The 22,847-nt window shown below is 39.2% G+C and overlaps 1 protein-coding gene across 2 annotated transcripts in view; it reads left to right on the top strand.

Moving 5' to 3' along the window:
* Positions 1–22,847, top strand: part of TLL1 (tolloid like 1) — a 195,915-nt gene that overhangs the window by 75,590 nt on the left and 97,478 nt on the right. For both annotated transcript variants that reach the window (XM_072725000.1, XM_072724999.1), the window contains exons 2-6: positions 6,544–6,651; positions 8,761–8,841; positions 10,352–10,504; positions 11,385–11,502; positions 21,694–21,872. In XM_072725000.1, the coding sequence (XP_072581101.1) occupies positions 11,399–11,502; positions 21,694–21,872 (283 nt within the window). In that variant the 5' untranslated portion in view covers positions 6,544–6,651; positions 8,761–8,841; positions 10,352–10,504; positions 11,385–11,398. The remainder of the gene's footprint in view (positions 1–6,543; positions 6,652–8,760; positions 8,842–10,351; positions 10,505–11,384; positions 11,503–21,693; positions 21,873–22,847) is intronic.

Here is a 22,847-nt window from a genome sequence, read left to right on the forward strand (position 1 = left end):
CTTGATTCCCCTTGTGAGACCTTCACGTGGTTAAGATGAGTCGCCAGCATGACCTCAAACTGAAATTTTTAGACAGGTGTGGTTTCTGGCTCGGAATCTTGTAACCCTCACAAATAAGCCAAAGTCGGTCCTAATAAACTACTACTTAGAGTAAAAGGTAGGTATTATATGATGGGCAATAGAGGATGGTAAGTTTTTAAAACAGTGAATTCTATCAGCAGGTTTAGTAATATGAATCAATATCCTAGCCCTGAATGGAATAAAGTACTTTATTGATATTAAGCACCACACATTTAACATAAGTTACTGACGCTTTATAGTAGTATCTCTAGTAACTTTATAGATCTTTTAAAGTAAGAGTGTAAAATGCTGAAAATAATGTTGACAGAATATTTCCATTTTTGCTTGTTTTTAGTGTGCATAAAATTTCCTTTAATTACCCTTCCAATTATTTAAAGTCACTGGGGCCACGGAAGGAAGAAATAGAAATCAGTATGTGGACTCGAGTTCTTGGGATGTCAAGGAGTTTTTACATTTTGTAAAGTTTATTCCACTGGGCACATGTTATTTTATGGGTTTGCAGTGGGGATATTAACCAAAGAAAAAACTCAGCCTTGGACTGGTACTCAAGAGGAAATCTTTTACAAAGAACCAGAAAGGTTGGAATGCAACGTTTTCTCTCTTAACCCTTCCTAGCAGTAGACTCAATAAAAATGGGGGGGGGGGGGAGTGGGAAACAAGATCCTGTTTGTGTGAAGAGATGACCAGCCAGTGGATAAAACACAACTAGAATATAGAAAAAAGCAGATTGGCATGAGCAGACTTACTTCCAGGAAGACATCAATATTTACCCCAAGAGCTAGTGTCAATATTTAGAAAATAAACAAACTTAATTAAGAAAGAAGTATCAGGGTTGACTCCTGCACAAGTGGCCACAAGTATAAACAATTACGGGCCTGAGAGAAGAAAAAACAAGTGTTTATGCTGTCGTGACAAGATCTGTGATGTGGGAAACATAAATAAACCAGATCTTGGTATTCATTATTTGAGCAGTATAAGAATGGAAGTTTTTAAAAAACTTAGAAACTGTGATAATTTGCTTTCTTAAGGCTTGTAACAAATTATTAGGCCATATGCAAAGAAAGTTTCAATATTGATTTTTACATCATTTGATCGAAGCACTTTTCTGTCAGTGTTTTCTCTTTTGAGACAAAGAGTTCAGAATGAATATTTGTGGTATGGGTGATATTTTAAAAATGTTCTGAGAAATCCTATCCATGGGCATTGTGGGCTATAAATGCAGATTGATATGGCATTTCAATGGATCTTTTGTTATGAGAAAAATTTTGTTTTCTGACTTAAAAAGAAAGATGCTTATTTGAAAATTTAGCATTTAACTATATCTGTAATGTAGAACTGCATTAAAACAGAAAAAAGATTTATTTTTATTTACTTTGCTTATTTTTAAATATTTTATTTATTTATTTATTCCTGAGAGACACAGAGAGAGAGAGAGAGGCAGAGACACAGGCAGAGGGAGAGGCAGGGTCTCTGCGGGGGGCCCGCTGCGGGACTCGATCCCGGGACCCCAGGAGCCAAAGGCAGACGCTCAACCATTGAGTCACCCAGGCGTCCCTGCATGGTACACTAATTGGACTGCAAATACTCTCTTTTTTATTATTAGAAATTTAAGAAGGAAATATACACTACATAAAATGATTCTCATCCTAATTTTTTTGAAGACTAATTCTGAGAGTCTGTATAAAAATATGTATATCAAGACTTTAGAGTTAATTGTTTCCCAGACTTGGAGCTTAAATTAACTTTCATGTGTGTCATTTGGGGGCAAAAACTTATTCTGTGAGTATGAGTATGAAATGCCACCAGAAGATTATTTTCCCTTTTAAGTATTGTAACAATGTCTCCAAAATGTATGATTAGAACTTTGGCCAAATCTTACTTTTCCTTGGGAATTTGCTTCGTGGTTGTCAATCAAGTAAAAATAGTTGACTTTTGAGCCTTCATTGTTGTCCTTGTCTGAGGAAATTTTTACTAAGCCTTTATTGTGGGGTAGAGCAGCCAAAGCGGCCTTGTCAGGCCTTCACATGACATCATTCTTCCTCCCTAAATCCAATATCAATAAAAGCAGAAAGTTTAAACTGTATATGGGAACAGTGCAGCAAGCAAGTGCTCCTGGCTACTGTGGAAGCTGAGCTCTCCCTCTCTTCAGATCTCATCAATCTCAAGATAACTGACCTGTTCGTCAGGTCTGTATTTCCTGGGCGTAGCGGTGTGATGTTTGGAGAAAACGGACACTCAACAACATGTACCACAGAAAATGAGAAAGGCGGTTGTCCCTTTTACAAATTTTTGTTGGGTGCACGACCATAATCCACTCTGGCTTGAAATGGTTTGAAATATTCCTTAGAATGGGGACTGTCTCGTGTTTTGAGTCTCAAGGCCAGCCCGTGGGGTGGTGGCATGGCTGGCCTTATTCTTGTCCTACGCAAGCTCTACCCCAATCCCGGGTATTTCCTCATCCGTATTTTTTTTGTGTATCGAGACATATCGAGGGCCTACTGTTTGCCAGGCGCTCTGGGGGGGACGGTTTAAGGACGGGCCACACGGGCTTCCTGTGGTCAGTATTTTCAAAATTAGACTGAAGATCAGACTATTGAAGACCTGGCATGAACCCCCGCGTGCTGGTCCATTACTGACAGGAGCACGGGCGGGACGCAGAAGCAGGTGTGACACGAGATCAGTTGCAAGGGGGGGGGGGGGGGCCTGGAAGGGCTTCCTGTAGGTAATGCCTGAGGAGACCCCATCAACTCACCTATTATGATAGGCTGTCAAGTAGGGACCAGCTGTCACAGGCTTTCGCATTAATTCAAGTAAATGTATTCATTTTGGGGAGGATACTTAACTTTGCAAGCATTTTCTCCCGCGTGTTCCCGAAAGGCTTTGCTTTTGGCAAAAGTAGTGGCTCTTGACGTTGTGTGATCCTTTCTGACGACCCGTGGTGGACCTGTCCCCTGCAAAAACATGTTGCGACTGGATATGTAAACTCATGCATTTTTTTTTTTTTTTTTTTTTTTTTTTTTGCATACAGCTTTTAGGGAATCACGAGCTTGAAGACTCCTTTGGATCCCAACTTCCAAACAGAAAGGCTCAAGATGGTCGGGGAATCTTGAAGGGGTGGGAGAAATCTCATTTAGAGTTATGGTGTAGGGGATCACGATCTTGGATTGCTTATTCTTACCATACATCCTGTTGTAAAATGTGTTTACCTACTACGGTAGAAGCTATTTGTCTTTCTTGGTCTTTGATTAAAAAAAAAAAAAAAGAATTGTACGATGAATGCAAATAGCCTTCAGAAGAAAAACAATACCTGTGGTTTTCCATGCAGTTTAAAAATTGTTCTTCTTGACATTTTATTTTGGCCTGTTGCTTAGCTCCAACCCCATTTTGACCATAGGAATCCAAGCAGAATTCCAAACAGATAGTAAATATTCTAAGTGCACTTGAGCATTTCCTTAGTATTATCATCTATAACCAGTGTCCTGTACTGCTTTCAGTTCCGATATGCCCAACCTCAAATCACTGGATTAAATGGGGCTGATGAGTAATAATGCATACTTTTAAAAACTGTTTCTAATTTTTGTGGGTTTTTTTTTGATGCAAAACAAATAGAAAATACCGTAAAGAAAAGAAAACAACAAACTCCAAAGCGGATTTGGGAATTACAACGATCGATCTTGGAGCTTAAATAACAAATACGTGTTAGATTATAATGCAAATTCTAAATCCATGTATTACAGGGTGTAATGGTCCAGCTTGCTGTACCAATGCACAAGTATTTCAGCATGCAGAAAGAGGACACTTAGATTTAACTAGAAGATGAATGAAGGAAACCCTTAAATGTGTGCAGCGTGAAGAAAGAAATTGTGCATTTTAAACTGTATGATAGGTTGTAATTTTAAGCTGTTTTTTTTTTTTCCTGCTGATAGTATCAAAATTTAAAGATGTCCGTGGCCTGCAGTAGATCAAGTCTGCACACCAGTGAATTGGCTTTGTCGTTCACGATGGCTTGTCCTCACAGAAATATTTGGTCTTCTCCCGAAGCAATTCATGGTGTGTTCAGAACTGCCACAATATTCTGAAGCTTTTAGTTCAGAAAAAGATAACAGTAAATAAAATATGGGTTTCTGTATTTCAGGACAGTTTTGTCTCCTTTTCAGAGTCATCTGGCCTTGTGCCTTTCCTTCTCCCCAGAAGTAATGTTTTTGCTTCTGTGAAGTGTTATATCCTTGGACTGCTGATCTGTTTTTGATATAATCCATCCATCAAGACATGAGTCCTATTGCATGTGAAAAGTTGTTACAAGAAAACAAAAATCTAAAACACATTTGGGTTTTATTTTACTCATACTCGTACTACTTTTATTATATAAATAGAGGACTGACAAGCTACATTTTGTTTGGTCGAGGGCCTCAAGCTTTTGCATAGCCAGCTGGTTCAGAGAGGAGTGAAAGTTGGTTCTTGCAAAAAAAAAAAAAATAATAATGCTAATAAAGATGATGACCATGACAATTATTTGTGATGGCAGCTTGTTAAAAACGTAGACTCTAAGGCCTTTTTCCAGACCTACGATCTCACAGCCTGCATCCTGGCCAGAGCCTCTCTAGTTCCCACTCCAGTAATGCTGGAGTTACCCTCTTTTCGTGTCTCTATTTGCCCCCAGCACTGAGAAATGCGGAGGGAGGCTGAGAGTCCCTGCCATCAGGACCCTCGACCCCTTGCATAGTAAATGCACATAATGGGAAGACTTAAATAACTAGCAAACTTGGATTTACCTGAAAGTGTAAAATGTTGAACAAAGAAGTACAGAATTTATTTTTATAAAACTTGACAAGCCTTTTATGTAATTACAGTCTTTTGCTTTTTGTTCAGGCAGGCCATCTATTTCTTGGGATGTCTGGAACAGCCGTAGTTTCTGCTCCATGTGGAGGAAGCTAAATAAAATCTGGCTTCGATGTCAGGCATCAAGGCCAACCTCTTACCCAGTGCTGTAAACTGTTCTACAGACCTCTCATTACTTCGTCTCTAGGATAGTAAAAGACAGGCAGCGTCTCTCTGCTTCGACGGTTCCATTGACAGAGGGTGGAAGAGAGGGCTTGATGAGAGAATTCCGATTTTAATGAATGGAGTTCCACGTGTTGAACCGAAAACCTACCTCGAGCTAATTTCTATCTTCTTCCTTTCTAGATTCACACATAAATCTAATCCTTTCTTATATCATGTCTTCTTGTATGAGGGAACGAACCTAATTTTATATAATAAACTTTTGGCCAAAACCTAAAGTATTGTATAACTTTCGGGATTGAAACCTAAATTTCATAAATTAATTTCATTACCTAGTGTTTTTATACCTAAAATTCATAAATGTTAAGGTTCAAATCTACTAAAAGACAGTGATTTGAAAAGCATAGATTTCTTTACTTCCCCCAATTTTAATGTATTTTCTTCCTTTCCTTTTTGGTTTTGCAAAGCAGAAATTGGAAGAAAATCTTGAAAAAGAAAATTTGTGAACTTGTATCATGAAACAAATATCCCAGAATTTCCAAGGCGTTTGTCAATGTTTTACTATCTCACAATTAATGTATTTTCTCTCTTAAATTTGCTATGTTTCCTAATTTACTACAGTTTGACATCTTGCAGCACTAGGAGTGATCACTCCAGTTTTTGGACTCAAATAAAAAGGAAAGCAATTTTTTTTGTTATGTTAATATGTATTTTTGACCTTAAAAGAGAAATCCACATACTGGTTTTCAAGAGATTATCACATTTTTTTCCCACAGTGGTTTACAGAGCTTTGTTTTATTAAGTAGCACAAAAGACTGGATATAAAAGATAGAGTCAGAGGGTTTTCAGGATTTGGGGCAATGATTTTGAAGCTCCTGGAAATTTGGACAGTGTGTTATTTATCATTAAAGATCGAAGGTGTAGCATCTAGTCTTTGACTAAATAAATGTTGACTTAAATATTATTTTGATGTTTATGCATCTTACAGAAGCTCAGAGGAATGTCATCTTTAGACAAAGTGCATATAATTGTATAAAAATGTGATGAGTAAGGTGCTGTAACAGACAATATTTAGTCTACTATGTCTCCTTCTACCTGGCAGTGAAGACCGGCATCCACTGTAAATTCAAGCACACTCATCAGATTTTCACTTACTTGCAAGTTAGCCATGCTGCTGAATTCACTTCCTAATTCCCCCATAAATCAGTGCCCATTTCATTCAAAGAAATGACTTAATCCCTTCCCTCAAACACCAAAGAAAGAAAAGATAGATCATACCCTTTCCCAGGTGGTTCATATTCTAGTGTAACAGGTCTAATATTACATTCAATTATAATTACTTTCTGGACTGTCTATATGGGCTGAATTTCCATATTTTTAGCAATATTTTTCTAATTAGCTTTGTTTGCATTGGCTTTGCCCTCAAATATTTTACATTTTAATTGGACTTTTCTTTTTTAGCTGTGTTTTGGGGTGATATTGCCTTAGATGATGAAGACTTAAGTATCTTTCAAATTGATAGGACAATTGACCTTACACAGAACCCTTTTGGACTTGGACATACCACAGGTATGGTTGATTATTTGATTGAATTTGTGTTCATTTTGGAGAAAAGATACTGTTGAAATGCTATTAGTATTCTTTGGGTCACTTTTAATGTCCTGCTGATCAACTGTGATTTCCTAAGCATAAATGAACCTATTTGAAAATTTAGATTTTGTTCATGGTTTTAATTTCATTAATTAATTTCTTTAACAGATATTTTGTAATGTTTACCATGTACTATGCCTGGTTTAAGTGCTTTGCAGATAATAACTCTTTGAATACACATAATAACCCCATGAGGTATAGCTACTAATATTATTGTGATCTACACGTGTGGAGATCAAATTGATTATATTTCTTATTTCAAAGTGTATAATCTTTCCCATAAGTATTTACTTAGTTTGTATGTTTTCAGTTTTTTTTGAGAATATGTGAGAAACAACCACTTATTTTATGAATTTCCTTTTTTTCTGTATTAATGAACTACCTACATAGAATTTTTTGTAATTTTAATTTCTATGAAAATCTTTAAAATTTGCTAAATATTAAAGGCATTATTGCCTTTAGTAGTCTTGAAACATTGTTTTTTGAAAATTCTATAATTACTGTTATCTTTTTAGTTACCTTAATATTACCTAAGACCTTTCCTTTTTCTCCTGATTAACCGTCCTCTAAATCTATTCATATGTGCTCCAGGCATATCTAGTATGAAGTGTAATTGTTACACAATTGTCGTTTCAAGCATATAAATGCCATTCTTTAAGAATGTTTCTTATAACTACTGAAGAATGAATACATTTAAATATTACCTCATCTTTCTAAAATGTTCAATGAAAGAATCTCAAAAATTTTTCTCAAGTAGCACAGCAAAACTGTGACCGTGTAATGCAAATAATCAAGCACGTTATTAGTCAGTGAATAAGCCCCCTAACTTATTTGCCTTATTAGGACTTAATTGATTTTTTTTGCCCTAGGAGGCTTATATGGTAATGGTTTTTGTGATTGGTTTTGGTTTTTATTAGCTTTAATCTAGGGAAATAGGTTTTGGTATCAATCTCAAAGGGGGAAATTATTGGAAAGAAATAGATCAAGGTGCAGTTTCTGGCCCTTTCATGATCTTAGCCTGAAAAGACTCAGGAACCATACTCTGGTGGTAGGAATTCATCTGCACTTGCTTAGATATCGTCAGTGGTTATGTTGGTTGTTTGCTCGGTGATGCCTTTTTGTTATTTGTCTACTGAAAATTCAGAAAGAAAGGAAAACAGGAGATACGATTGGGAGAGCATTCTGTTAAAGGCCTGGAATGAGAACCAGAGTACTCGGGTTTTCCTCAAATGCTCTGGTTTCTGACTTATGATAGGAAATCTACCTTTCCTCATCGTTTCCCAGTTGTTAAAACTGCAAAAGGACATATTTCCTTATCCTGACCTTTTCATCTGCTTTTCGAGCTATAAAATTCTTCACATCTATTTTTATGAATTTTTCCAATTGCGTAGCATAACAGAATGCATTTTGCCACTGAACATCCTTTTGGGTTGTTTTGACGTTTTTGGAATTACGTGTTAATTGGTTTTTATAAATTATCAAAACTCATTTTCAAATTTCATTTGAGCATTTTATAAAATATGATAATTGCTTTTAAAAATATCTCAAAACCGATCGCAGCTTTGGATCAAGACTTGCACTATACATTTACTTTTCTAATGTTTTTATTTCCATGTGCTGATTTGGCTTCTGAAAATATTCAGTTTACATTGGAGAAATAGCTGGAATGCAATCACCAGGGCAAAACAACTTGCTGTCATCCTATATAACACTATGTGATGTCAAGGTCACAGTGAAGAAAAATGTTTCAAATTATCAATAGATGACTCAGTTGCCATGATGTCCAAATAAAGTCACTCCGATTGCTCTCTGGATCACCCCACCCACTTGTTTCTTGTTACCAAAATTGTGTTTGTAAAATGTTTACACGCTTCTTTAAGATTTATGGATTTTCATGGCTCTAACATTCTAAGACCACACACACAAAGAGAGATGTCCAAAGAGAAATCAGTGTAGCCTGTTGGTGTGGCTTATTTAGAAGAACTTTAAAATGCAATGGGTTTAACTTTATTTTATTTTATTCTTAAGGTGGATTTGGAGACCATGGTATTTCAAAGAAACGAGGGGCCCTCTACCAGCTTATAGACAGGATAAGAAGAATTGGCTCTGGTATATCAATGTTTAAAGTTGCAGACGCTTGACTTGATGTACAGTAAATATTATACTAATAGCAGTTCAGTTTGCCATTAACCTGTGACGGGTGTAACGGATATATGCTGACAAAGAGTCCCTTTTGTTAGCTGATGTTTACTGTAAGTTTTTTAGAAATTAATCTGGGACCATTAGAATGTTTCTTTTACTTATTTTCAGCTTCTCCTTGTTATAAAATGTATCAGGGCGTTATTTTACTGTTGGTATTTATTTCCCGTGCAGTGGGTATCACACTAAAGTGTTTTTTATCAAGCATGGAACTCTCCATTATCACTTTTAATCAAATCAGAAATTGCCGTGACCGTTTTGAACTGAAACCCACTTCAAGTAAATTGACAAACCGATTTGTTAGAATGAAAGAAAAAAAAAATCGGAAAATGTTTTTATCCTTCCAGAAAAAGACATAGAAAAACAGCCATCTGGTTTCATAATCAGCTAATACTTAGAGTGAGGAATCTGTTAAACACGATTTGTAGGTTGTAGAGTCTTTAAAAAAGTTTCCTGTTCTAAGTTTTTCCCCCGACATCTTTTTGGTCGATGAATTGTTAATTAAATAATTGACAGCACGCAGTTTCAAGGAATGATTTTCCCATGCAAAAATGCTTTTCTTCAGGACATGACAACCATAGACCTGTTAGGGACGTGGGAATCGGGGCGTGCCGTCAAAGTTTATTGTATCTGAACTATATTCCAGTACTGGGATATTTGGATCAACAGTGATAGATGAATAAGAATGAATAATAAAGCAAATTTAGGAAAGACAAAAACAGTAACAAAAATATCTTGAAAGCTCACCAAGACAATGAATGACCACAGACGTGAAAGGGGCTCCAGGAAGGGGTTGCGTTGTATATTGGCTTGTTCAGGATGTGTCCTGATGTCTAAACGGTGCTAAATCACCTGGAGACGAACCCAGAGGACGTTTGCACAGACAGACCAGTGTTCCAGGAGGCTGGGACCGTACCTGTCTTGGCGTTATTTCAATTTATCCTTTCTGTAATGTAATAATCCTACTTTCAGGCCGTACTATGGGGTATCAGTCCTGATATAAAAGAGTGAAGGATTTAGCCAGAGTTAAGAAGGATTTGGAATATCTTGGACTTTTTAAACAGTGTCCATTTGATCATCTGGTGGTGAGCTGGCAGTGATCTAGGAAATTAAAATAAATAAAGTCATTTTTTGTGGCCTACCAGTCTGCCGGACGGCTGTCCGCTGCAGGCTGTTGTACGGGAATTCATTAAAATTTGCTCATAGAGCATTAAGAAGTAGTATTTTGACATGCAGTGCTTAAATATTTTAATGCTTTTTCAAGAATGCAATATAAATGAAGGTTTTCTTTAATGCATTTTGGCTTCAGACATATTTACACAAATATGTAAATAAGACATTTTAACTTTAGTCTCTTAAGAGGAAATGATTCCCTGACCGAGGACTTGTGTTTCACAGAGTGTTTTAAATGTCACTGCAGGCTTGGAGCAAAACAGCACAGTTAAGGGAAAAGCACCCCCAGCATTCTCAGGGCAAAATGAGAAAAACCGAGTTCCCAGAGCTGCTACATCAAGAACCGAAAGGATATGGCCTGGAGGTGTTATCCCTTACGTTATAGGAGGCAACTTCACTGGTAAGACGTTCCCAGAGCGTTTATTTTTGCAAAAGAAACATTATCACACAGCTTAAGTGTGTATTTTTACAGAGTATTAATACACAGAGCGTAGTAGTATCAGATCAAACGTGAGAGATGCCCCAATCACCCCGGCGGCCAGTTGAGAATGTCTCTGAGGTTGGGAAATCTCTTAGTCTTGAGTTCTAAGAGTCTCAAATACTGTTCTCGATTTTCTTTTTAATTTTTTTAAATAATTAATTTATTTTTTATTGGTGTTCAATTTGCCAACATACAGAATAACACCCAGTGCTCATCCCATCAAGTGCCCCCCTCGGTGCCCGTCACCCAGTCACCCCCACCCCCGCCCTCCTCCCCTCCACCCCCCTAGTTCGTTTCCCAGAGTTGGAGTCTCTCATGGTCTGTCCCCTCCCTGATATTTCCCACTCATTTTCTCTCCTTCCCCTTTAGTCCCTTTCACTATTTTTTATATTCCCCAAATGATGAGGCCATATAATGACTGTCCTTCTCCCCCTGACCTACTTCACTCAGCACCATCCCTCCAGGTCCCTCCACGTGGAAGCACATGGTGGGTGTTTGTCCTTTCTAGTGGCTGAGGGATGTCCCACTGTCGACACGGACCCCAGCTTCTCCGCCCATCATCTGTCGACGGACACCCGCACCCTGATATTCTAGCAGCAATGTCCACAACAGCTAAACTGTGGAAGGAGCCTCGGGGTCCATCGACAGATGTCCTGGATTTCCCTCTGGGCTGTGAGCCTCGGCCCCGACCCCGAGGGCCGCGTCGGCTCCCGAGGGCCATGCTGGGGCCCGGCAGGTGCGGGTGGGGTCACCGGTGGGGGCCCGGGGCGCGGCGCCCACTGACATGGCGTCCCTGCAGGCAGCCAGCGAGCCATGTTCAAGCAGGCCATGCGGCACTGGGAGAGGCACACGTGTGTGACCTTCGTCGAGAGGAGCGAGGAGGAGAGCTACATCGTGTTCACCTACAGGCCTTGCGGGCAAGTAGAACCGGGGTCCCCAGGGGCGGGTGCACGAGGGGACCCCGACTAGGGCCGCCTCTTCCTAGGTGCTTGGCATTTTGCCCAGGGGGGAGGTGAATTTCCACAAGAAACATTTTGCTTTAAAGAAAAGTATCAGGTGGTCGCAGAGCCTGTGCCTCTCCCCGGGCGCGTCTCCCCACTGCACCGACCACTCCTCGCTCGTGTTGCGACGGCGGCGACGGTATGGGCCATGTCCCAGGGGTCCCCCCTGTGAATCAGACACTTCCGTAATGCCGCCTGGTCATTCTCTTGTGTCCCCTGTAGAACCCGTGCACTGAGATGACGTTCTAGTCACCAACATCTTTGATTTCTGCCTCTGTCCCCTGGGTCGGCCTGCCCCTTGGCTTCACCACGTCGTGATGGATCTGTCCCCAGGGCTCTCGGTGTCCCCTCCCCCGATCACTGCCACGAGGAGCATCTTCAGAAGGTGCCGGGCAGAGCGAGACCTCAGGCCTCCTGAGAGTCTCCAGGCTTCCTGGCACAGCTGCTTCCTAGACGGGCTTCCCACGGGAGGGGACAAGCAGTGGCCCAGCGGCCGTCGTGGCCTGCGGCAGGCTGAGCAGGGTCTCGAGGTAGCAAGGTCCAGGGAGCCTTCGGATGTTCAGGCAATTGAAGAGACAATAGGGACGCCTGGGTGGCCCATCGGTGGAGCACCTGCCTTTGGCCCAGGGCGAGATCCTGGGGACCCAGCATCGGGTCCCACGTCGGGCTCCGTGCATGGAGCCTGCTTCTCCCTCTGCCTGGGTCTCTGCCTCTCTCTGTGTGTCTCTCACGCATAAATGAATAAAATCAAAAAAAAAAAAAAAAGAAAAAAGAAAAGAGGGTAGGACGCAGTGCTTTTTACTTTAAGTGGACCCGCCGTGCCACTCTTTCCAAAGTGAAGAGCGTGCACCGATCTCCCAGAACACCTTTTGGGGAGTGTCAGCCTGGGAATGAGATCCAGATGCCCCAATATGACATTTGAAGGGTGCCACGAAGTCACCTTCGCTGCCACGTGCAGCTCCTGCGGCCTCCAGGTGCCTGCCAGCCGGGAGCCAGCGGGGCATGGGGGCCGCGGGCCTCGGGGGGGTCCTCTCCCCTCTCTTTCGGGTGAGTGGCCACGTGCACAGACACCACCGGCTGCTTAAGGATCGAGGCCTGTCCTGTAGGAATAGCCGGGGAGCCCGGCCGCCCGCCGCACCTCGGCTCCCGTCCGGAGGCCCATGGGCCGGAGCCTCACCCGGGTAGGCTGCTGTGGGCCAGTGGTTCCAGGGGTGACAGCCCGGCCCCTCGCTGTAAAGGGTCCTGTTGTTGCCAAATAGTGTCAATCTCATGGGCTTTCCTTTTAATCCTTCTCCAGCGATGAGCTGGGATCATCCAGGAAGAGGCGCTGTCTCACCCTGCTCGAACCAGTGGAGGGCCCTCTCCTGGAGGGTGGGAGGGAGGCGAAACAAAGACCTCACCCCTTTCCGGGGCACAGTGCTTGCTCCAATCACATATATTTGGGGGGAGAAAGTATGTATTTCACTAGGTGTCGGGGGAAGGTTGTGCCGTCTTGGCTTTGTTCTACCGTATGCCCCAGAACATTTGACCTCACTTAAAAGGTCATGGATTTTAATTTTGACCCTATCTGACTGACATTACGAAATAGTATACGTTATTACCTTTCTGTATAGTTTTGGATAATACCATGGTTTTTTTTTTTTGTTTTTTTTTTGTTTTTGTGGTTGTTGTTTTTTAGTTTTGACTTCTTCAAGTAGTTTTCTTCCAAATTGCTCTAATTTCAGCTTGACAGGTTTTGGTTGCATTTGAAATGCCTCCTAGTTCTTCATATCTATTGAATATTCAAAAGGTCCAAACCTAGACTCTCCTTCCTTTCTTCTGGTTACCTAATAGGAATGGAGAGAGCTCAGCTCACGTATTTCTAAATACGTAATGTATCCAGACCCATGCGTCTTTCTTTTCTCTCTACCACCTTTCAGTTTTGTGAAACAAATACAAAGCGACCACTGGCGTTCATTATTTTATTGATAAATCTCTGTCGTAACAAACTCATGGTTATACTCATTCGCTTTCGTTAATGCGGCTTGTTTCAAAGTTTTTCGTTTTACTTGTCTTATTCTGCTACACGGTTCTCCCCCATCCGCTATCATTTCTCCCTGTGTTTGCTTGTGCGTTTCCAGGTGCCTGGAATGGCTTTGCTCCCATTTTCATCAGTGGAAACCATGCACGTATTTCTCTCTTTCCCTTTTCTGAGCTGCCCTCAGGGTGACTTTGCTCGGCCTTCAGCTGTGTGAGTCCCATTCCCACCTTTGGTTCCTTGTCTGCCTTCGTGCGTGATGAGGACAGGCCGTCCCTTGTGACGCCCAGTGCACTGCTTTATAGATGGGTGATTAAGAAAATAGTGACAATTGGCACATCAGCCGAAGCATATTGTATGTGATTCTAAAAAGAAAAGAATGTAAGCATTTCAAAAGGTGTCGAAGGGCACGTACTTTAATGATCATTTTCATGATTCGAGAGCAATGGACACTGAGGTGGTAAGTTGCCCTCAAATCTTTGAATCTCTACTTGCACTCCTGAAATAAAGCTTTTGAATATTTATATATTCGTGTAATTCTGTTAGCGTAGTACTGCTGCATTTTGTGTTTTGCTTTGTACTCAATTTCCTTATATTGTATTTTCCATGATGGGAAGGACAATACGTTATATAGGGATTGATGGTTGGGGGATCCCTGGGTGACTCAGTGGTTTGGCGCCTGCCTTTGGCCCAGGGTGATCCTGGAGTCCCGGGATCGAGTCCCACGTCGGGCTCCCTGCATGGAGCCTGCTTCTCCCTCTGCCTGTGTTTCTGCCTCTCTCTCTCTCTCTCTCTCTATGTCTATTGTAAATAAATAAATAAAGTAAAAAAAAAAACCAAAACATAAATAAATAAATAAATAAATAAATAAATAAATAAAGTCTTAAAAAAAAGGAATTGATGGTTGGCTTGCTAATCATTCTAACCATTTTATGACTTCTAAACTTCATTTGGGAATTGCTGTGATTGGCCATAATTTCATGAAACAGTTATTTTATCAGTTTTTTAACAGTTTTTTTTTAAACAGTTATTTTATTTATTTTATTTATGGGGATTTTTTTCTGTGACGATACTGCATTTATATCTCATAAAAATGAATTAAAATTATTAAAGAGTTTGGCTGTCAGTGTTGCACAGAACACTGAGGGCACTGCAATGAGATCAATGTCAAGTTAGACACATAATCCTCCTGTTGGGCCTTGGAATTGTGTCCTTTATGTCATAAGAGCTGTTGCACAGAGGGTATTGTATTTAATAATATCTAGTGTAAATCTCCGTTGAATATGGAGAGCCTGTAAGGTATTGATTACTGGTGGCAGCATTTACCACCAGTCCTATTTCTGGTTTTAAGATGGCAAGCAAACACGTCTTGCCATTTTGTATAACTTTTTAAAAAGATTTCCTTCCTTCCTTCCTTCCTTCCTTCCTTCCTTCCTTCCTTCCTTCCTTCTGTACAGATTGAGAGAAAGTGCAAGTGGGGAGAGGGGCCGAGGGAGAGAGCATCTCAGCTGACTCCACACTGTGGAGCCTGATGTGGGGCCCGAGCTCATGACCCTGAGGTCATGACCTGAGCTGAAATCAAGAGTCAGACGCTTAACTCCCGGAGCCACCCAGGCACCCCTCACTTTTATCATTTTGATTTTAGCTTGCCCACTAAGTTAGGCAACTTCTAGCTATTATAGTTTTTTAAAAATAAAAGCTAAAATAATGTCCTCCTTATTTATAGGAGAGTTATTAAATATGGAACCACTTTTACCATTTAGAACATTGTATATCCCACCTGATTCTGCTACAATCAGCCTTTATTCAATAAATGTTTGTTTGGTACCTAATTCTATATCAAGTCTTTGGTAAATGGGGAAATGATAACATTTTAAAAAGCAAAAGGTAAAGGTCAGAACTTCTTGGCATATGATATCTTTGATCTGTCCTCCTCCGTATGCTTTAACTTTCCCTATGTGGGCAAAACGTTTGAACTATGAATATTTTTTCGACGAGTGCTTATTGTCATCAGTGGCATTTATTTCACAAGATGATCAATTACTATCAGCGAAATGCGAGATCACTTTATAACAACTTGATTTATTTCTTTGTAAGTCAGAAATTTAATAGCTGAATTTATTACCTTTGATGTGTAACTTTATATTGCTGAATATCTTCTATTTTTAAAGTGTTTTTATTTTATTTTCTTACTGTGTTACATTATTTTATTTTCTTACCATGTTACATTAGTTTCAGGGGTGCAATATAGTGATTAAACAATTCCACACCTCACCTAAGTGGCCTCCTTAACCCATCACCAATTTTTAGCACAATCCTTACCTTCTTCCCCTCTGGTAACCATCTGTTTTTTTCACCATAGTTGATTGAGTCTATTTCTTCGTTTCTCTCTCTCTATCTTTTTGCTCATTTGTTTTGTTTTTAAATTCCATGTATGAGTGAGACCATATCGTATTTGTCTTTCTCTGATTGACTTACTTCATTTAGCATAACACTAGCTCCATCCATGTCATTGCAAATATCAAGGTTTCATTCCTTTTTATGGCTGAATAGTCTTCCATCGTGTAGATGTACCACATCTTTTCTATCTGTTCATTAGTCGATGGCCGCCTGGTTCCATATCTTGGTTATTGTATTGTAAATAGTGCAGCTGTAACCATAGGGGTACAGGTATCCCTTTGAATTAGTGATATTGTGTTCTTTGGGTAAATAAGATTGCAATGGCTATGTTGTAGGGTCGTTCTATTTTTTTTTTTTTAAGATTTTCTTTATTTATTCATGAGAGACACAGAGAAAGAGGCAGAGGCACAGGCAGACGGAGAAGCAGGATCCCCACGGGGAGCCCAAGGTGGGACTCAATCCCGGGACCCCAGGATCACGCCCTGAGTCGAAGGCGGACGCTCAACCACTAAGCCACCCAGGTGTCCCTATTTTTAACTTCTTGAGGAAACTGAGTATTTTCCAGAGCGGCTGAACCTATTTGTATTCCCACCAACAGTGCATGAGGGTTATTTTTCTCCACATCCTCTCCAATGTCTCTTGTTCCTTGTGTTGTTGATGTTAGCTAGTCTGACAGGTGTGAGGTGACGTCTCATTATAGTTTTGATTTGCAATTTTCTGAAGGTAAATGGTGATGAAATATTTTCATGTGTCTGTTGGCTACCTGAATGTCTTCTTTGGAGGAATGTCTGTTTATGTCTTCCGCTCATTTTTAAATTGAATTATTTGTTTTTTCTGGTGTTGAATTTTAGAAGTTCTTATATATTTTGGATAGTAGCCCTTTATTGGATATGTCATTTGCAAATATCTCCTCCCGTTCAGTAAGCTGCCTTTTAGTTTTGTTGACCATTTCTTTTTTTTTTTTTTTTAAGATTCTATTTATTTATTCATGAGAGACCCAGAGAGAGAGGCAGAGACACAGGCAGAGGGAGACGCAGGCTCCGTGCAGGGAGCCTGATGTGGGACTCGATCCTGGGGCCCCGGGGTCATGACCTGAGCTGAAGGCAGACGCTCAACCACTGAGCGCCCCAGGTGTCCCTTGTTGACCATTTCTTTCACTGTACAGAAACTTTTTATTTTGTTGTAGTCCCAACAGTTAATTTTTGCTTTTGTTTCCTTTGCCTCAGGATCCTGGTTTAGAAAAAAGTTGCTATAACCAATGTCCATAGACTTTACTGCCTATGTTCTCCTCTAGGATTTCTATGGTTTCAGGTCTCACGTTTAGGACTTTAATCCATGAATATCCTCTATTATCTATTAGTTTTTTGAAAAATCTTACTTTTTTTCCTATCTGCTAATTTTTAATGATTCCTTAAAAACAACTAACCAACCAAATAAACTTAGGGTTAACTTATTTAGCTATTCTTAGATTTTTGTGTTTTAAATTGTATTTAACTTTGGTCAGTTGGTTATTCAGATTATGGCAGCAGGCACTTATTCATCTTTACCTATTGAATTTTTGTTTTATGCCACTTGCACTATACTAATTGGGGGGAGTACAAAATTGAATGTGAGGTATTTTTCTCGCAAAAAGTTGATAGTTATGCAGAGGAGGTGTGTTAGCAAAGATTCTTGCTTATAAACAACAGAGACCAGTTAATTTAAGCAGAAAAAAACCGACTTGTAGGACTATTAGATAATTTATAGAAATTATTAGATAATTTATAGAATCACACTTGTTGGATTATTAGGTAATTCATAGAAGACACAGAGAGCCAGGTTGAGGGAGGTATCTCAGGAAGAGCATGTTTGACCCCTGGCCACCTGCGCCTCTGCTTTGGATGCTCTCCGGTAACCCAGTCTTGGCTCTCTCCTGCACTGATGGGATCTATTATTTCAACAGATACTTATTAATTTATTTTTAAATTATTTTAAAAGTATTTTTAAAGTGATTTTTCCAGTTTTATTGCAACATAAATGACGTAGAACACTGTATCTGTTTAAGGTGCATGCCCTGACGAGTAGGAATAGGCATACGTTGTGAAATGATTCCCACAATAAATCTAGTTAACAGGCATCACCTCCCATGGTGGCAACATTTTTATTTTGTCATGATGAGAACTTTCAGATCTGCTCTTTTAGCAACGTTCAAGTACATGATAGAGCGTTATTGACTTTGGCCACCATGCTGTATATTACATCCCCAGGACTTATTTATCTTATAACCCATTGCTATGGGTGAAGATTGCACCTTTTCACCCCCTTCTCCCCTGTGACCCACACTCCCACCTCCTACCCCAAGTGCTTGCAACTACCGGTCTGTTCTCTGTTTCTGCTGAGCTATATACTATGTGCCTGACTCTGTTGTAGGGGCTAGAGACATCGGTGTACAAAACCTGTAAGTTGTCCCCAGACGGCTTAGATTCTAAGATGGGGAGTCAGGGAAAAAAATGGAAATCAATGAAATATAAAATGTATTAATGGATTGTAGGTTCTAGGACAAAAAGGACAGAAATGTAAATGCGATAGAAAGGCATTCGCACAAAAACTTGAAAAAGAAGGTGGAGTGAGCCATATAGCTAGCTACGTGGAAAACAGAGGTCCTGACAAAAGAAATAGCCGGTAAAAAGGCTGTCAGGAGAGAGCATGTCTGTATGCTCAAGGCAGAGCCAGGACACCGCATGGCTCAGGAGGAGTGAGTTGCAGGGACAGGAGTAAGAGGTGGTAAGACCCTTGTGTGTGAAGATCCAGATTTTCCTCTGATTAAAGAGAGAGCCTGTATTAGCCAGCGGGCGATATTTATGTCATTGTAATGCATGATCCTCAATCTCAGGGGCCTAGAGTAACAGGCCTTCGTTCCTGTGTACACTGCATGTGCACCACTGGTTGGCTGTGTCTCCCTCCAGAGCTACCATGTTAGTTTTCACTTTGATGGCGGAACCTCTCTTTAGAACAATGCGCTTGTGGCAGATGCAACACAGACAATGTCGCATATGGACTATTAAAGATTCTCTCCAGAAATTTCATAAGCAGGCTGGGCTCACATGGCATTAGCCAGAGCAAGTCACGCGACCAAACTCCGCATCAGTGGAGTAAGGAAGTATGATTATCTTCCATGGAGGGGTGATGAATATTTTTGAACATTGTCACAATTTCACGTAGAACCATCGGAGACGACTGGGTACAGCAGAGTCATAATATGACTTTACATTTTTAAATTACCTCAATGTTGAGAGAAGGATGCTGCGGGGAGGACATCTTTGTGGATGTTATGGTAGATGATCTAACAGGCAAATTCCAAAGGTGCTTTGGTTCCCCCAGTCTGAGGCAAAGGTAAGGAATGGCAGGTTTTAGATCACCTGAGTACTCTCCGTGGCTTAGGGAGAAGTGTGGCTTCCTATAGATGGTGAAGGTTTTTCTTGAGGGGACAGATAGATCTTCCTGTGGTCAAGCATTAAAAGCAGCACCCAAATGAGTAATAAAAAAATCAGAAGCTCTATAAAAGAAACTGGCATCAACCTGAGTGATATTTGAAACTAAGATAATACTTAGACATGCTTAAACCACATTTTTATAAGCTTCACATATTACCCTGTCATTCCATACCAATTGTCTGTGCCTATTTTTAGTTATTTATTATCTGAGCATCCAGAATTATTCTCTCCCGAGAACCATAGGAATCAAACCACCACATTTTTCTTCTTTCACAGGACGATTGTAAAAGTCAGTGGAAAAAATATTTTTGTTTTCTGTAAGGGAATCCAGTCTTATTCATTGGGCATTGTTATGGGTGAAATTATTCTTTAAAAAGGTGTTTTAAATTAAATAAGCTGACCACATTGCTTGGCTATCTCCCAGATTTTGATTTGCAAAGTATTTTCTTCTTTGAATGTAACCAGCAAGAATGACTCAGTGTGTGTAATTTAGTTGCTATATAATCATCAGATATTTCAGTTTAACTACTATTGTTCTATGAGAGCACATGATTCAGTTTAAATCTCGAAAATGTGTAAATTTTGCCTTTTTCTACATCCAATACTTTACTCTTTGGGTATGTAGTAAATATCTATTTGTAGATTGAAAAATACTATTAAAAATGGGGGCAAAACCAAGTTTCCTGATTTTTTTCCCTTACCAGTTACCTCTTCTTTTCTATTATTGATTTATTAAACTTCATTGACTGTTATAATAGATTTGTAAATAATAAGCGTATGGTGTAGGCTAAGATGCTTAAGGCATTTAAAGCCTACAGAAATAATTGGAATGACAAATATTTGTATTTGTGAACAACCAGAAGGACTATAAATATACTTACTCTGGAAACTGAAAATGTGTGAAATTCCTTTTAGCATTTGGGCAATTAATTTTTGGCAATTTTCTCTTTTAATGTAATAAATTAAACAAGGTGTTTGGTGTCTTGTGCCTCATAATTACCAGCTACCAGTTATTTATTGCCCTCTATGGCTGTCTCAAGAGGTAATCCTATAGATAACTTATTTCAATGTCAACCCTAATTATTAAAGTTTTAGATATAATTTTATTTATATTTGCAAATCTCATAACTCTCCCAGTTGTTGATTTTCTCCACCAGTTAACTATTAACCTTGGAAAATTTACCTTTTGAAACTAATTTTGTTCTATTGATTTCTTCTTTTAAAAGTTTCCTTCTTCAAAATGAATTCTCCTGTGAGTAGGAAAAGTAACTCTTCTTTTGATTAACCAACTTTTTTCTTTTCTTTTCTTTTCTTTTCTTTTCTTTTCTTTTCTTTTCTTTTCTTCTCTTCTCTTCTCTTCTCTTCTCTTCTCTTCTCTTCACTTCTCTTCTTTCTCTTCTCTTCTCTTCTCTTCTCTTCTCTTCTCTTCTCTTTTCTTTTCTTTTTTTCTCTTTCTTTCTTTCTTTCTTTCTTTCTTTCTTTCTTTCTTTTTTCTTTCTTTCTTCTTTCTTTCTTTCTTTCTTTCTTTCTTTCTTTCTTTCTTTCTTTTTTTAGAGAAAGAGAGAGAGAGTGGGGGTAATGTAGAGATGGAGAGGGAGTGAGAGAGAATCTCAAGCAGACTGCTCTAAGTGTGGAGCCTGAAGGGGGGACCTGTCTTACAACCCTGAGATCATGATCTGAGCCAAAATCAAGAGTCAGATGCTTAACTGACTGAGTTACCGGGCTCCTAATTCTGTTTTTCTTAAAGAGAGGAAATAAATTTTGTTTTTATATTCAAAACTGAAATAATGGATTGTTGCCAGGTAACCATAGTGACAAAGTAGTTAGCTAAATAATATAGATGGGTTCTGAGAATAAAAAACTGTATTAAAAATAATTGTGGGTTTGGTAAATCTTGAGTTTAACTGTATATTTTAAGCACATTAATCACCAACATAGATGTCTTATTTTCTGCTATCTTCCGAACACTCCAAAAAACGATTTAAGGCCTATCTTCCAATGTATGATTTAGTGAAAAAGCGCATTTAGTGATTATGTGGAGACTTTTGTTGTCTTTGTATTTGCCAGGACTAGAAATTAGCCATGCTTATTGACAAAAATCTGCTCTGCTTCTGAATGTGTTGCACGTTGTAGCCGATCATAATTCTTGACGTGTCACTGTACTGTAATTCATCCATCATTGCCGCCACATCTCTGTTGTTTTCTCCTTTATTGCAGATGCTGCTCCTATGTAGGACGGCGGGGAAATGGACCTCAGGCCATCTCTATTGGCAAGAACTGTGATAAATTTGGAATTGTTGTTCATGAATTGGGCCATGTGATAGGCTTTTGGCATGAACACACGCGGCCAGATCGCGATAACCACGTCACTATCATAAGAGAAAACATCCAGCCAGGTGAGAGGCTGCAAATACGTTGAGTTTAAGGTTGATAGAATATCTTTTAGTTGTGTTTATACTATTTATGATTTAACTTTTTCTTAAAAAAATGTGGACTGATTTTTTTTTGATATGATAGAATCAGAGTTTTGCTGGATGAAAAAAATACCCATGATGGTGTTATGTTTTTAATTTTTTTCCTTCAGACTGTATAATTTTATGTGCATTTTGGCTTGCTTTTTTTCCTTAAGATTTGGCTGTCTTATTTATAAACTTTTGTGCTTTCCAAGAATGGGTATAGGCTATGGAACCATAAATTAATATTATTTAATTTTTTAAAGCATTTTGAATACTTTGCTCTGTAATCTATGTGTTAGGGATTTAGAAAGGATCCAGAGGGTTTGGCATGAAACATGCTGCTACCGTAGAAATCTATAATATACCAGGAGCAATTTCTGGAGAAAATTTCAGGGAAATGAGTCATTTCCAGGGTAGTCTAAATAGTTTCTTTGAGAATTCTCCTCAAACTACCCTAAAGATGTATTCTTAAGAATTTTTCAGTAATTGAAATATCATATATAATAAAAACTTAATTTTTCTCTGGTAATTGATATGTTATAATAGCTTTTACTTAACTTTCATAAATTAGTAAAGATCATTACATTTCAGTTACCAAAAGAAAGATTCTGTTTTTTGGAATTGTCTTATAAAGTCATACTTATTTAAAGCATTCAGAAAGTAAAAATGTGTCCTTATTTCCTTATTCGTGGCAAGTTTTAAGTTACAAACATTGAATTCCTCAGAATTCCTTGTAATTAACAGTATGGATCTATTTATTTGCTAATCACATATTTGGTGCTAATTATTTATCGAAGCATTTATTAGGTGTTGAAAGTGCTGTCATGACAAATACAAAGCTTAATGTGAGGTATGTGCACATATATAAATGATTGCAAGTGGGTGAGAGAAGTGGTTATGGCCATATGATGAAAG

The sequence above is a fragment of the Vulpes vulpes genome, chromosome 10 (assembly GCF_048418805.1).
Source record: "Vulpes vulpes isolate BD-2025 chromosome 10, VulVul3, whole genome shotgun sequence".
Lineage (NCBI taxonomy): Eukaryota > Metazoa > Chordata > Mammalia > Carnivora > Canidae > Vulpes > Vulpes vulpes.